The sequence below is a fragment of the Pholcus phalangioides genome, unplaced genomic scaffold (genome assembly GCF_987345545.1).
Source record: "Pholcus phalangioides strain wild (caught in Gottingen) unplaced genomic scaffold, Ppha-v1.0 ptg000024l_1, whole genome shotgun sequence".
NCBI classification, from domain to species: domain Eukaryota; kingdom Metazoa; phylum Arthropoda; class Arachnida; order Araneae; family Pholcidae; genus Pholcus; species Pholcus phalangioides.
Window position 1 is genome coordinate 26,585,739 of NW_028301616.1, and position 16,945 is coordinate 26,602,683.

The following is a 16,945-nucleotide window of genomic DNA, read 5'->3' on the forward strand; positions in this document are numbered from 1 at the left end:
TTTATTATAAATATATTTCAAATTGTGAGTGAAGTGTAATAATTGAACATCTGTAGCGTTGTAGGTCTGTTGCTTTCTGTGGCGAGACTTTTTAACGGGGAGATCGGCGCGAATTCGCGCCTTGAAGGTGTGGGGAACCACAGAAAACCAACCTCAGTCGACCTCCACTGTGGCGACGGTGGGGTTCGAACCCGGGTCCTCGCGATGCGAGTCCGTCACTATGACCACTCGATCCACCACATAGGCGGCGATGAGCATCTGAACACCCTAATAAGATTCTCATGCCAAGGCCCCCCCCCCCCCTTTCACTGTCACTGGTGAAGACATCCACTGTGATATGGATTTTGAACTGGCTGGTTAAGATTTGGAAACAAAAGAAAAATTGTTGAAAAAAAATGCAATGAGTATATAAGTATATACATATACTGTATATATGTATGATTAAGTTGGTTTTTTTCTTGTTATCTCATATTGTTTTATATATTTATATCAAATCAATATTTAATATAAGTGTCTCAATTGAATATTTTTCAAAGTTTCAAAGTTTTGACGCATGGTTTCATTTATGTGTCATGAATTTTACATAGGCTACGAATGTCGTGGTGCTTCATATGGTTTTCACGGTGTTTCAATTCCAATTAAAAATTATTTTTCACCGTTAAAAAATTACCCCTCATTTTCAAAAAAATACCCCTCGAAATTTGGGAGAGGAGTGAAATCATGGGTGGAGAAACGAGGGAGGGGGGGGGCACAAAGGTGGAGTCGACTGATTTAATGTATATACAAGTCTATCTCCGCCTATGAGTGAAATTACTCGTCATAAAAAAATTTTTCGGATAATTCTGTACAGAAAGTGCTAGCATCAGTGCCGTCTTAACGCATGGGCACACCCTTTGCCTTAAGAGAATTGGGGCCTCATAGAAATGAGAACCGGTTGAAATTTTTGAGAACTTACCAAGTAAAGGGCCTCAGAAAAATCACTTGGCCCGAGGGCCCCATGATGCTCTTAAGACGGCCATGGCTAGCACGGCCTTTATTTCACCAACCGTTCGTCGCAGAGGTGTGATTCCAATTTAAAAAATGCTCAATAGGAGCTCAAAAATTACCCTGTGCCAGTTTGCAGAGTGAAAACACAGTGTTTTACAAAATAAAATAAAAAAAAATCGAAATTTTTATTCGGTCCGTCTGTACGCTAACTTCCAATAGACAGTTGTTGCCCTATCTCTCCTGATGCCAACAGAAGAAAAATTCCATGTTTTGAAGTGCAATATGCATAGAGATATTCAAATTCGAAAAATGGGGGAAATTTGTGAAGGAACAGCGATAAATGCGGATAAAACGGTTTTTCCACGGAAATTTTTAACATGGAAATTCAATACCTTTAATTAAGAAGCAAAAACAGACAGATCGATAACTCGAACTCTTGAAAGAAAAAAAAAAAATCAAAATCTCTAGCGCCAATCAAAAGAAAAGAAAAAAAAATTCATTACTATGTTCCTTATTTTAATCTAGATTTATTTCTTTTTCATGAGTGGCCATATTGGTTACCTTGATATATTGGATACAGTTACAGTTTGTATGTCCCTCAAAGAAAATCACGTGATCCAAAAAAAGCCTCATTAAAATTTAAAAAAAATTCTAATTTCATTTTGCGCGAAGAATTCCTACAGATATTTTTTCTTAACAAAAAAAAAAAATTAACCATGATTTGACTCGACTTGATTTCATCTTTTTTTAAAAAATCATATCAATACAATAATAATTATACAGGGCTTTTGACTACTATGACCATCCCCTAATTACCATATCAGTATTTTTTTATGCGAGGCAGATGAAGTAAACAACTATTAGAGGACAAGGCGGCAATATCATGCTCGGAGTTATACAGTTATCCCTTTTCCCGCGTGGCCATTTCAGTGGTTGAGAAGTTTTGTTTAAAAAAAACACCCATCAAAATAATTAATTGATATATTCTCGAAGCTCGCCGAATAACGACCAATTGATAATGGATACAAATAAATTGATTGAAGTGCTTCGAGCGACAATAGACCCGAATCAGCGAGAGGCTGCGGAAAAGCAGCTCGATGAGGTGAGACTAATAACCGCCTTTAAAAAGAATAACAATTATTAATAATTCAATTAACCTTAACAGTCCATATCTATATAAACTGAACCACGTTTTTATCAAGTTACCAATATGGAGTGTTAATCAGCTCTTGCGCTAGTATTGACTCCAATCTCTCAAGGATAATCTGTGTTGAAGGAAATGAATGCTTTTGGTCATTGACGTCGAAGCCGGTGCGTGCTGTTGGTGCTCGAGCACCCAAGGTATTATCTAGCATGTGGCTGGAGCACCCACTGGAAGTTGAAATATCCTATATATAGCTTGAGTCCAGCCCACGGGTCTAAAGCAATTGCATCACCCTCGTGTTTGATTATCTTCAAGTACCTATCGAAGAAATGGAGGGGCTAAAGAATAATTTAAAACAATACAAACACTACCCTAAAACAGTAGAACCTCATTACAATGGACACCCATGAGATTGAAAATTTTGTCCGCTTACGAGGGCTGTGTGTTAATCGATATTAAAATATATCTAGGCCCATCGGCATAATTCAAAAGACATGTATGTATATATTACTACCAAAGCTCGAAGTATGGAAAGTTTGTGAATTGGCCGAGAGTTTGGCCAAATTTGGATTTTTTAAAAATGATTGCGATTGGTCTGTCAATTGGTAAAGTGGCCGGAAATCCCTGGCCAAAGTTTGATGTGCTTATGTAAGACGATCTGGTGGGCTCAAAATCCTTTTTTTTTCTTCATTGTTCCCAAAGCAGAATGTTTTGCATTGTTCTGCAACGAGCCTTTCACTGACTGGAAATGTTCTGTGGTAAAAATCCCCATACATGTAATAGTGTTTTTCGCACTTTTTCTTGAAATTCTTCAGAACTATTAGCAGTAGTGCTAATTGTTCTGCGATGTATGTTGTAGATATTGGCACATTCTGCTGTGAGGTTCATTGCCAAGTGGATATATATAGAAGCGGTATTGAATTAGTTCCATGTTACGAGATACAAGAGACAATTAAGAGAATTTCTTTGTACAATATATAGTTTTTCTGTCTAATTTCAAAGGAAAAAAATTACTGTATTGCTACTGCTGTTAGATGGGTTGTCAAAGCTAACATGGACATCATGGAAAAATAATCAACTTGACAGCTATGACCCAGAATTGCATCTTCTCGAACTGGCTGGCCAAAGCCTAAAATTCAGAGATTGGCTGAGTCAATCTACAACTAAATTTACCAATTCACAAGCTGGTGAATTTTGTGCTTTGGCAGCAACATATGCAGAGCTGGACGTTTATGCAGTGTGTGGCAGGAGACTAGCAATGACATCAAGGTCTTTGTCAGATTTGTTAGAGACACATGACGCTACATTTATTTGATGTAGGGTAGGTTCGATTAAGTCACGACACCAGCTTGTTATGAAAATAAAACAAAAAAAAGATAATTATTGCATCTATTATAATTAGTGCAATGCCATTTTGCTTTTATTTTGTCACGATGGCTCGTGTGAGAAATGTGATCAGGCCTCCCTCACTGATCTAGTGTATCATGAAGCAGCGAGATCCCCCTCCAAATGTAAGTTATTAATAGGGCTTGTGTTTTGATGACTTGAAGATGAAATTCATTGCTGATCGGTTAAAAAAATCTGAATTTCGTGTTTAACTGATCAGCAACAATGTTTCTTCTCTAGTTCATAAAAATCTGAGCCCTAGTTATGAAAATGAATCAATTGGAAAGAAAAATCACATTAAGGCGATCCTCTGGGAATGACTGGATGCTTAATATCAGCTTTGAATACAAGTATAAAACAAAGAAAAATCAAGAATCATCCAAAAAATTGTAAGTATGAGAGGAAAAAATAACAAAAGATGTGTGGAAAGTAAGAGGAAGAAAAAAATAACCAGCATTATAAACAGGATTTGAACCATCAAACTTCAGATTGCCAGTATAACACTCAATCTATTACTCTGACTGGACGCTTCTTGAGGTCCTAATTTCATTTATCAAATATTGAATATCCACTTGTCACACATGCTCTCGGAATGGGCATTCAGGAGTGACATCAATCCTGGTCTTACCGTTCACCAAATAACCTCCTGCTCCGTGTACGTAATCATAGGGAATTAAATAACACCCCCAAAGCAGAATGTTTCGCATTGTTCTGCAACGAGCCCTTCGGCTGACTTAAAATGTTCTGCAGTTCCCATAATTATAGTTTTCTATATTTTTCTTAAAATCTTTCAGATTGTTCTGCGACGTACGTCTCAGATTTCAGCACATTCTGCTTTGGGGCTTCTGATGACTGGAAATGTTTTGTGGTAAAAAAATTCTGATATATAATAGTGTTATCGGGGACAGATGGAAGCCTTTAGTGTGTGTGGGCCGCAGGTTGTGTACCCCTGATCTAGCCTGTAGTTTATCCGAATTTTGTTCCATCATCCCCTTCAATTTTTTTTCTCACGCCTCCCTCAACCTATATTAAATTTATAGCTTCTACCGCTTCTCGGACCATTCCATTGGTGCTCAGTGCCATATTACCCACTTTCGGAAACATTGATCTAGCCGATTCTCCCCATCCCCAAACTAGATAGAATATAGACTATTCAAACTAGTAGACTCGAGAATATTATCCGGCCATGCACTAATCCAGCTTTTTTTCCTCAATCTCCATAGAAGAGGAAAACTTGTCACTGCATTTCTGTGCACAAGTGTCTATACAGTGCTTAATGTGATCACATCAAGAATCAAGATCTCTGATAACAGTAATCAATAACTGATTGATAACTATATCCGAAAGAAATCCAAATGCAAATATGATGACCATACCTCCAGTAGTAAAATTCTCGAGAATTATCTGTAGGAGAATATTACCTAGAAGGACTGCTATTATAAATAACTTGAGAATATTCTTATAAATTCTTGAGAATATTCTTATAAATTCTTGAGAATATTCTTATAAATTCTTGAGAATATTCTTATAAATTCTTGAGAATATTCTTATAAATTCTTGAGAATATTCTTATAAATTCTTGAGAATATTCTTGTGTTATGTATAATATAGTTATATATAATATTGTTGAGAATATTCTCTGGAAGGACTATTTTTATAAATAACTGGGGAATATTCTCTTATAAAAAATAATAAGAATTATTCTTAAGTTATATATTAATAAGGCCTTCCACAGAAGTTAGGGACGTATGCAAACGGGACTCTTTAGGGGTCTTTTTTGCACATAACAGATTGCAAAATATATGTTGTGCTCCTTTTCCATATTGTTCCTAAGCAATATATTTTTACTTTAAGCTAAAATCCTGTATTTTATTATTCAGCCATTGTGAGGAGTTTGAATGGCATACTGTAGTCTCGCTTATCCGAAAAGCATAATGTTGGATGACAGGGAGGTGTTAAGGAAAAGCTTATTAAACGTCAAACTATCTTATCGTTTTACACATTACGAACCTAATCATGTTTTACAACAAAATAACAGAAAAAACTAAGTTAAAAATGAACGTACAATTACAGCAGGCCATAACCAGAAATTTCGTTCAGGGGAGGACCACTTGCATTTCGGGGGGGGGGGGGGAAGACCAATTCACCAAGTCGTTCCACCCCACCCTCTCTTATTATGACCCATAGTTACAGAAAATTCTGAAGCTAAATACAGTACTTGAAAAGGTTCAGTCCGGTGACGATTTAAAGAAATTGTTGATCGTAGTCTGCTTGCCTGATGAGTGTCGTTTCTTCGTTGCCAAGTCTTGCCATCTTTGCAGTATCATTATGTTGATTCCTGTATATTCGTAAATTGTATGTAATTATGCGTAAATTGCATGTAAATTCTCGCTGTATTTAATTGCAGTTTCTAGAGTCGTAATCCATCGTCATGTGAGATTCTGAGAGGCTCAACGATTGGTGTTTGATCTTGATGATCAATTTTGTTGTCATTGTAGTTGACAAGAGCGACAAATTTTTAATTAGTTCATACTGATCCTTCATCATAGTATAGAAGAGCGTTGCACTGTACAGACGGGTAACTGATTTGCCACGGTAGAGTCAGGAGCAAGAAAAAAATAGGCTACGTTCACAACTTGCAGTTCTTGTTGCCAATTGATGTGTTTTTTTGTTTTTCTTGCGGTAGGATGTTGGATAAAAGACTCAGATAAAAGACAAGACTCTACTGCAATCTAAATGTGTGTTCACAGGAAATAGTTTTTTTTATGTGCAGTATATATGCTTCATAGATAATTTGAGAAAGTCTTGTAATTGTAAATCTGGTATAATGAAAGAAACTGACCAATAACTGAAGGGGGGGACTTGTTTTTACATTACCAGAGCCCGGAAGTTCAGGCACTAAAAATGGTTGAAATAGGCAGGCAAAAAGGCACTAAAAATGTGTAAAATAGGCACTGAAAAGGGCATTTATAATTTATGGAAGAAAGAAAAGAATAACACTAAGGTATTAAAGGTCCCCAAAAACTAGATGAAAAATTCTTGCATTTGATCTCTCCTGCTTCAATTATGATTTATAATAACTGCATTGTTATCCAAGTTAAACTTATTTCAAGCCCAAAATGAAATGTTAATAAACCTCAGGATTAAGTTACTTACAGGGCCATCATTATCAGACATGGAGCCCGTAGAGAAAATGATCTGTGGGGCTCTTTCGAGTTGCAAATAATTCTTGTTGCTTTGTTGTAATTATTTGGAATAATCATTATCTTAGTTGAAACATAAGCTACCTTGTTCTATTGTAGTGTAAAACTTTTCTTATACTACCACATATGCGAGACTCCAAGCGCGGGGCCCTGTGTGATCACATTTCTCATAAACTGCTGATGCCTACTCTGGTCAATTTAATCGAATGTTAAATATGTATGTAAAATAAATAGCTGTTGTTTGCAATGCATTTCTGATGCAAAAAAGTAAAATCAGAACAGCATGAACCCTCAGTGCCATGTCTGCTCCTACCTCGCTTGTGTGATTCATGACATCAACTGATGACCTCTTAGGATACTCATCAGTCAACTATAAATATACAATGCAGTCTAATGCCTGAGCGAGATATGAAGCTTGTGGAGAAGCAAAAATTTATAATCCTTTGCTTTTCTAACATGGGCTTCATTCATCTAAAACAAAATCATTCCAGTCTAACACCATTTGGTCAAGCCAAAATTAATGCATGGCAACACAGATCTCTCAGCTTACTAATTCATATTTAAATGGGGCTGGGGGCTTTCTGATGATAATTGGTGCCAAGAGAGAAAAAAGAAAGGCATTTTTACCGAAAAAGTTTGCAAATAGGCAAAAAAAGGCATTTATGACATTCTGCCTGTACTTCTGAGCTCTATTCATTACATTTGTTTCCACTATAGGTGGGTCTAGAGATATGAAATTCTCAAGCATATTCTTCAGGAGAATATTCTCTGGAAGGACTATTATAAATAACTTGAAAATATTCCCCAGTTATTTATAATAGTCATTCTAGAGAACATTCTCAATATTTATATTAATGTACATTATAACAAACTTTATAAATAACTTGAGAATATTCTCATTGAGAATACTGGAGACTATTCTTGTTAGTCTCTATGAGAATATTCTCCAGTTATTTTTACGGATGTAAAATTCTCTGTAAAAATCTTTAAAAGATTCTTTGTAAAAATCTTTAGAAGATTCTTGAGAATGTTCTTGAAGTTAATGTTTATAATATGCTACATTTTTATGAATAATTAGAAAATTTATATAATTGCAAGTAACGGTAAATTTATTATATTTATGTTTGTGAAAGAGGGAAGCTGTATATTGTTATTTTCCTGCAAACAGAAATAACTATACAAAAAATATCCCCATTCTCCCCCCCTCAGTAAACGGTTAAGCAAAAATAAGCGTAAATTGGAATTTATACACCATTTTGGTATTTGCAAAAGTTATGCAATGAAAGGGAATTCTTTTAAAACTACCCAAATACCCAACTTTCTGGAAAGACAAATGTTAATGGAACTCTGCAGAAAACATTGGTGCTGTTGCGTGATGGAAAGGGACGGTGCATTGAAATGAGTTTGACAGAAGTTGCATTCTAAAATTGCAAGTGCTTTCAGAATTTCATATATACAGCATAAAAGGTATCTGTCAACAGAAAGAAGAGGAAAAGTAAAATATGCAGAGCCCACAATATTAAACTTTTAATGCAAGAAAGTGAAAACAACATAGATGAATTGCACAACTTGCAAAGAAATTTGAGTGATAAAAAATTTGAGTGTATGTTCATTGAATTTATTGGACAAAAAGGCACAGTTCTCTATCTTTAGAGTGAAGGTGATCTAAGAATGGTTCCCTTTGTCAATTAACATTGGTTTTATTCTTTTGCATGGAACTTATTTCTGAAAATTTAATTAATTCTAATAGAAATGTTTTAATCTTTAAAATCTCAAGGTTCCAAAAATCTTAATTACAAAAACTTTTGAAACCTCTCACCATGACCGAGAGTATTCATGATATTCTCGAACTTAAACTTCTCATTGTGGAGTGATTATGCCAAAATTATGTTCTAAATGTTTCAAGCAATGAAAACTGAATATTTCATAATATAAACAAAATCAGTGAAAATTTTCCTTTATTTAAAAGGGGGGAAAAAGAATATATATTCTTGATTCTCTAATTTTTGCATCCAGGAGGATATTCTCATTCTCCGAGAATCATCTCGCATCTCTAGGTGGGCCATTGCAAAATTAACTTCACGCATACATAGATTATAGTAGCTACTTAATTACTAACTGAAAGGGCGACCCAGTTGATATACTACCACTGCCCAAATGGAACATTGTGAACTGAGTATGGAAATGATTATAGACAAAAAAAGGGAACACCTTCTACATAGTCTTGCAGGTTGACAAAGATAATTCATTGAGAAAGAAAGACTCGGGTTGAACCTCAGCATCAAAATATGCGAACAAAAATTGATAATATAACCCTGGTCCGATATGTGCCGGATTGAGTCTACTGTATAGGAAAAACAGGATGGGTTGCCTTATTCAGGGAAAGTGAAGAAATGTCCCAGGAAAACTAGTTGTATATTTACACTATCCCAGGTTTCTATGGTGACTGAAAAAATTGGTCCTGCCGCCTAAAATTTTCTTTGTTTACTTACTAAATTGTGTGTGCGCAGGTGAAGAGCAGCACAAAATGTTTAGAATTTATAGCAGCATATCTGTCAACATGAAAGTGTCACCATGCCCTAAAAAGTCAAAAGTGTTATTTCGGACCTTTTTCTTTGGGTAAACATTTTTTTTGGCTCCTAAAATGTTTTTCTAGAGAGACCTAGATTTTTTTGCTATTTTTCCAGTCCCTTAAAAAAATCCCCATTTTTCCCTTTCATTTTTGTATGACTTTTGACAGCGAAATATTTCACCACGCGACAAAAACAACAGATTTCTCATGTCTGGGCATTGGTCTTTGAATCTGAACTGGCTGGGTCAAACTAATGGTTTCATTTTCATATGATTAAAAATTTGATTGTCAGTTAAAAAATTGAAGTAAATTATTGTAAGTTTCATAAACGTGAAGAAAAACATTCATTAGCAATCAGTGATAAAATTGTTTCACTCTATATGAAAATACTAATATAAACATCGGGTAATTTTTGTTTTTAATTTTCAGATATATAAGATAATAGGTTTTGCACCTTCTCTTCTGCAAGTGGTCATGATGAATAATTTGGACATGCCAGTGCGGCAGGCTGGTGTCATATACCTGAAAAATATGGTTGCCACGTACTGGGAAGATAAAGAACCAGAACAAGGAAAGCCATTGATTTTTGCCATCCATGAGCAGGACAGGGCTATGATAAGAGATGCCATTGTTGATGCTGTTGTTTATGCTCCCGAACTCATAAGGTATGTTACCCACACCTTGTTTTATATTTCCCGGTTTGTATTTCAAAACTAATTACCAATTTTCAAATTTTTCTTATTGAATGATACTCGAGAACGAAAAGTTTTCTGATAGTCTCTTTTAAGCCAAGTCAGGGTTATGCATATTATGATTTATGCTGATTAATGCAATGCATATTGTACTTTGCGTCTATATATTGGTGAAGTTTCTATATATTTGTTTTCTCTGTGTATTTATTTTGTTTTCTATATGCTTATATTGTTTCAATGTATTGTATCGCATGATTAGAGTAAAACCTCTCTTTTGCAGACACTGGTGGGACAAAAAAATGTGTCTGTAAAACGGGTGACCCACCATTATCAGGGGTTTTTATTTTACGAGGGCAAATTATTATTTGGCGGTAAAAAATGGGTGACTGCATCTGAGGTCACCCCATTGGGGGGGGGGGGGTTACTGTAAATATGTATTAAATGTGCGATTTCAGAAAAAAACGTTACTAATCTAGTTTTTTTATGATCTTACTCGTGTTCAGTACACAGAATAACATAAGAAATGACTGTTTTTGTTTTGGATGCAGAAACTGTTAAAATTGGTTGCTCAGTGTTAATGAAGAGTAATTCATGACCAAGTGTTATAAAACTGGTGGTGTGTTTAATGGATACTCTTGTGTAATGGGCGAAATCACTCAAGCTCTTTTTTGATGATCCATATAATATTAGTCTGTGAATCTATGTTACATAACATTATAAAAAAAGATTTGAGGTTGTGATTTCTGGAAGCAATACGTAATAGTGAAGTTTGAATTTTATTTGTGATTGTGTTTTTTTATTGATTGTGTACTCATTCAGTTTCAAGTGTGAAATTTAGTGTGAGCATTGGAAATTTAATTAAATGCCCTATTAAGTTATTGCTTTTTGTTTTCAGGGTACAACTAGCAGTATGCGTCAACAACATAATAAAACATGACTTTCCTGGGAAATGGACTGGAATTGTGGACAAAATATCTGTTTATTTGCAATTGAATGACTCTACTGTAGTTATGGGTGCTCTTCTGTGCCTCTATCAACTAGTTAAAAACTTTGAGTAGGTTTTTCCCTGTGTGAATGATGACACTTTTTTTTTCTTTTAAATGGCAAAAACTTAATTTTAACACCATGTTTTTTCTTAAAGTGAATGCCACAGCAAAAAGAAAGCTCAACATAAGCAACAGCCTTTTCAATAATTTTTTTACTTTCATGTAATTTTCTGTTTTGCCATTTTTTAATATGTTCTATGTATTAAAGAGATCCATGTGATCTGTCAGGAAATTTGTTAGTACTAGTAATCATCCACGCTGAACCCTGGATTCAAACCCAGACCAGCACAGTCAAAGGCTAGCTTGCTAACCACTCAACTGCATGACAGCGTATTTGTAGCCTATAAACAAATATTTGTTGTAGAAAATGTTGAACAGAACCAATACTAAATAGCTGAAATGTAATCAAATCAAGTGAAATTTGAATGCTGTAACATATTGTTCGTAATTTAATTTTTTTCTTTGTTAACAATGTAAACTCTGCAAACAACAAAGATAATGTACAAAAGCTTTTGCAGTTATAATTTCAGGGGTGCAATAGCTGAGGCGAAATGGTTCTCTTGCTACATGGTGCGCCGAATCCCTGCGCATTTGTGCCAATTCTTGTCTGTGGTTCGCAGAGGTACCACTCAAATACCCAGAATTTAGGAAAAGAAGCATGAAAATTTTGTTCGCGAGACGCATTCTTTCCGATACAAGGAAAAAGATATGGAAAGGAAACATCAATTTTTTTCACTTCCCACCATCTACCACAATCGCGTCATCTCGTGACTTTGAAGTAGCCCAATAACTGTCCCGTATCGTTATTGGTATAACCCGCGGGCTATCAAAGTCCCTGAATATGCTGAATTTTCCAATTTCAAAGAGAGTTTTTCTCCTGCGGGTTATATACTGAAAATAACAGTAATTTCTCCGCTACCAACCTGTGTTCAAGGACATCGTATCTATGGCGTAAATTCCCTTTATTTCCCGCAAGATTGCACCCGCGCCTTTGCGATGAATCGAAAAGGAACATTGGTTTACTCGTTTAAATTACCGAGATCGTTGGGAAAAAACGGGATCTGTAAAAACTCCAGTTAAAATATCCATAGTTTTGTTGCCTAGCCACTACGCGGTCATGTGGTTATCGTCTGCAGTTGCAGATCGTGACAATTTCACATTGCGAAAATCCGGATTTGGCAAACAGGGCCCAGCTCGAAAAAAAAATCTCTACCCATGCAGAACCTATTTTTGGTGTTACTGGCCATGTTTTTTTGGTCAACAAAGCTTTTTTCACCCTTTCAACTCCATTTGGCACCTCTCCTAAAGCGGCGCCCAATATGGCCGCACGGTCCGCCCCTGCATTGGTGGGGGAAGGGGCATGCTCTTAACAATAGTCAAAGGCAGGAGTTTATACTAGGAGCATGCTCATTTTATATATACATAACTTCTTTGAGATACCAATGATATATAAATGTCCTACATTTCCAAAACATGTTGGAGAGAATGAAATATTTGCACCCTCTCTTGTTCTTTGCACTTCCTCTCGTGCATTGTTGGGATTGTACATGTACACGTATTGCTAGGATATTGCTTAACATTGTATCACCAACAGAACTATCAATTATGAGTGATGAATGGGTTGCACTACAATGCAAAGAATTACAAGAAGTGAAATCAGTTCAGAGAATAGATAGATATTGGGCAGACATTCAAACTTTGTAACCTTGAAAGCAGCAGTGAAAGAGTTCAGTGTTAACAAAAGTCTGTTTGAACAGCGAAAAATCTATCCTTCCAATGCTTTAAAAGAATAACACACACAAAATCTTATGTTCAAGGGCATGAAAAATTCAAAAAAAATTGTCGTTAAGATGTTAAACTTCTGAAAGCGACTCATGATTTGTATAGAAAATATTGTAAGAGGCATCAGTGAGAAAAACAGCAGAAATTTTTTTTTTAATTTATTAACATGCTATTATGTTGAGAAATTGTTTAAGCAAATAAGGTATTTTTTTTTATATTCTCATTTTTTGCATTTTGCTTTTAAATTTAATCATTACTTTAAATTCTGTGAGAAGCTAACTTTTTTCACGGAAACCCTTATTATATTCTACATATATTTTTTTGCCATATCAGGATGAATAAGATTTTGGTGTTCAAGCAGCAGAAATTCTTGCTGCCTAGGTTTTCAGTATGCATGGTGCTTAATTTGAAAAGTCTAATAATTTTTATTCGTCATTTCAGTAATTCATGTTTTAGTAGTGACAGATAAGATACTTCAGAAAAAATTTAAATAGGCTTTAATTTGTGAAGGAAATTTATTTAGAATTTATTCGTTCCAACCATTTTTTGGAAACTTTTGGCATTTCACGGAAATATTACTCCTTATATTGCAGATACAGTTAGTTTTTAGTTCTGCTCCATTTTCAAAATTTCTGCTCCAAAATGGATGAGGGGTGCTTGCACCCCTGTAATTTAAACCAGTGATTCCCAATGTGGCTGTTAATGCCCCCGGGGGCGATGGAATGTTCTAGGGGGTGGTAGAAGCTATGGGTTTAACATAGGATCCTATGGGTTAGATTACGTTGGGGGTGATGGGACAAAAATGGTTGGGAAACTATAATTTAAATAGCAAATAATATTGCAAAAGTAATGAATTGTGTGCCGAAATCATGTGTGAAAAATATAAGCCCTGCTGCAGGTAGAGCAAAATCTGAAGTAGAGTGGATTTGTTTGGGAAAATTTTACTTAAATTTTACTTGATCCACCAGCATAGAAAGCAGTTATTAAGTTGGAATGAAACTCTAATTTGGACAAATTCTCTGAAGATAAAATTATACTATTGAGAAATCAAACAACATATTTCATTTTTAGTTTTGTGAAGTCCTGCAATAGATGATTAGTGTTTTATTTTGCTGGTTCAGTTTGCTTCAACATATACAGTTGACGCTTGCTATAATGGCCCTTTTTCTGTGGTTCCCAACTTCAAGGCGCGAATGCGAGCTGATCTCCCTGTTAAAAAGTCTCGCCACAGAGAGCATCAGGCCTTAACGTTAAAAATATTCAATCATTACACTTCACTCAGTTTGAAGTGTAGATGGCAGCACTGAAATATCAGACACTTATAGCTACACACTCCAAAGCAGAATATGCCAAAATCTGAGACGTACGTTGCAGAACAATTACCGCTACTGCAGAATAATTTGGAAGAATTTTAAGAAAAAGTGCAAAAAACACTATTACATGGATGGGGATTTTTACCGCAGAACATTTCCAGTTAGCTGAGGGCTCATCACAAAACAGTGCTAAATATTCTGTTTTGGGGGCTACACACTCAGACTGTTAGGTGCACTCACTTTGTTCCAAGTTCTGCCAAGAAGCTGGGCTGGAAGAGATCTCAGAGTCCAGTGGCAAAGCCCTTGGCATTCATTGCTATAATGACCCCTTTCGTTCGATCGAAAATGGACGTTACATTGGAAGGTTGTTATATCAAAAGGAAAGAGTTTATTCATTATATGAGAACATTTGGGACTTATCCTACCGGTCATTACAATGGAATAGTTGCTATATTGTGAGCCCCAAAGCATAATGTCAAAATCAGTGACGTACATTGCAGAACAATCAGTGCTGCTACTACTAAACCACACAAGCACCTCGTCCACATTCCTCTGCAAAACTTCTAATGAATTGGTACATGTTGGAGCATATGTGTTGTGTGTGAACTTCTCATGAAATTTGTTTGTGTGATGCTTGTTATGTGTAGTGCCGTCATTTGCCATCAGTTTTTCTAACTATGAAGTGTAATGATTGTATCATTGTAGGCCTGTTGCTCTCTGTGACGACACTTTTTGACAGGGAGATTGGCTTGCATTTCCAATGAGCTGGGGAGGGTTGTTATGATGAGCACCAATTGTATTTTTTAAAAAAAATTTCACATGTAAAAAACATACAAATATGTCAATTTTTGTTTTATTTACAGATACAAGAAACCAGATGAACGCAAGCCATTGCATGAAGCTATGAACTTACTTCTCCAAATGATCTATCAACGACTACTGCAGCTTATGCCTGATCCTTCAGATGTGTCAGTTCTACTTCAGAAACAGATTCTGAAAATATTCTTTGCTCTGGTGCAATATTATTTTCCTCAGGATCTTATTACCAGAGATGTTTTCTCCCAGTGGATGGAAATTTTTCGCACTATTGCTGATCGTCCTGTTCCAGAGGTAAATATACATTTTAGTGAAAAAGGTACATATTGTTGTCACAAAGATGGCAGGTTGCAATTTTTTGAAAAATGTATTTAATTAAAATATATATAGTGAAAATCCTATGTAACATTATCCCCTATAATGATAATCGCCTGTATAACAATATTACTCTGGTCCTAGTGTACTTTTTGTAGTGTTAATATAATTATGTTAATATCTAGTCATGTGTAATGATAACTCTTTTATAAAAATGTTTCTCAGATTCCTTGAGTATCATTATATAGGTATTTCAGTTTTATATTATCATTTTTCTATGTATAGTAAAATTTAAATAAGATCTCTTATATATACTGTATTATATATTAAATCTGTCTCAGCTACTTTTATTGACATTTTGTCATTTTTATATTAAAAAAATCTTGTTCAAAGATGAAATTGGTTGGAGATTTGGTGTCAAATACAGTGAAACCCTTCTTTTGTGTACACTGGAGAGACAAAAAAATTTGACTAAAGAAAAAGGGTTTATATTGAAACCTTTTTAAAATAATTAAAATGAACCCAGTTTTAATGACAAAAGTTGGTGATTGTGTGTGAAAATAGTATTTTGTAAAGTTTTGAACAAATATGCAATTTAATTCACAATAGAACATGCAAAAAACCCCAGTTTTATGTCAATAAGTTTAACCCAGAAACCTTTTTAGTTAAATGCTGATGCTTTGTACAGTAAAACCTTTCTTAAGCAGAAACTGTCTTCAACTGAAAAAAATTGTGGTCCTGTGATTTCAATGTCAAAATGCACATTAAAAAACCTGGATTAAACGGAACCTTTCTAACACAGAAATGGGAAGGAAAATTGTACCCTTTAATGGAAAATTTTAAACAAATACTAAACGTGTTTTTTGATCAAATAGGCCAAAGAATCATACAAAATGTTAGTGCTCCACCAAAATTTTTCACACCATCTGTGCTTGCAAAAGTGAGTTCTACATCTGCCCTTAGCAAAAACTGTTTCTGTACTTGATGCTGTGGTTTTGATAAGCCATATGTAATAAAGCAGTTGCTTTCTGAAATTGTAGCAAAACTTCTTGGAAAAGCAGTCTTTTCAACAAGGAGAAGTCAGTGTAAGGGTTGAATTTCTCAATGATGTGCAAGACGTAAAAAATTGTATGCAAGCTGTGTGCATGCTGTGATTTCAAGGCTGAACAGAGTGAGAATTAATTAGAGAGTGGCAAAGGAACCTGTAGTGTTCACCAATACGCATCTAGACTTGTGATTCACGCATCAAAATTTGATTTTGCCCCTCAAAATTTCTTAGAGGAGTGAAAATACTCTTTCAAATTTCAAGTACTTGTCTTTCTTTTATATAGTATTACTGTTTTTTTTCATAAAAAAATGCCCCTCATTTTACAAAATTACCCCTCAAAATTTTGGAGAGGAGTGAAATTACCTTTCAAAAATTTTCTTCCAGATAATACTGCTGTCCTGTCTGTAAAGTTTAGGGGGAACAAAACCACTTACAAAATCACCAAATTTTTCAGTGTTGGGACAGCAAAATCATGTTGCTCTTTCCCTCACAAAATTCCTAGTTACACCCCTGATGCTGAGGATTGCATAAACAGACAATGTTCAAACTGAACTGGACATGACAGATATTGACACCCTAATTGAAAACTTTCGAGGAAGTTGTAAAAAAACATGTTATTTTAGAAGAAAAACAGTGTAGGT

At 35.2% G+C, this 16,945-nt stretch overlaps 1 protein-coding gene across 1 annotated transcript in view; it reads left to right on the plus strand.

Moving 5' to 3' along the window:
- Positions 1-1,829: 1,829 nt before the first annotated feature.
- Positions 1,830-16,945, plus strand: part of msk (importin-7 msk) — a 66,175-nt gene continuing 51,059 nt past the window's right edge. Inside the window, exons 1-4 of the mRNA XM_089251014.1 lie at positions 1,830-2,089; positions 9,722-9,957; positions 10,880-11,038; positions 14,989-15,235. Of these exons, the coding sequence (XP_089107140.1) occupies positions 2,006-2,089; positions 9,722-9,957; positions 10,880-11,038; positions 14,989-15,235 (726 nt within the window). The 5' untranslated portion in view covers positions 1,830-2,005. The remainder of the gene's footprint in view (positions 2,090-9,721; positions 9,958-10,879; positions 11,039-14,988; positions 15,236-16,945) is intronic.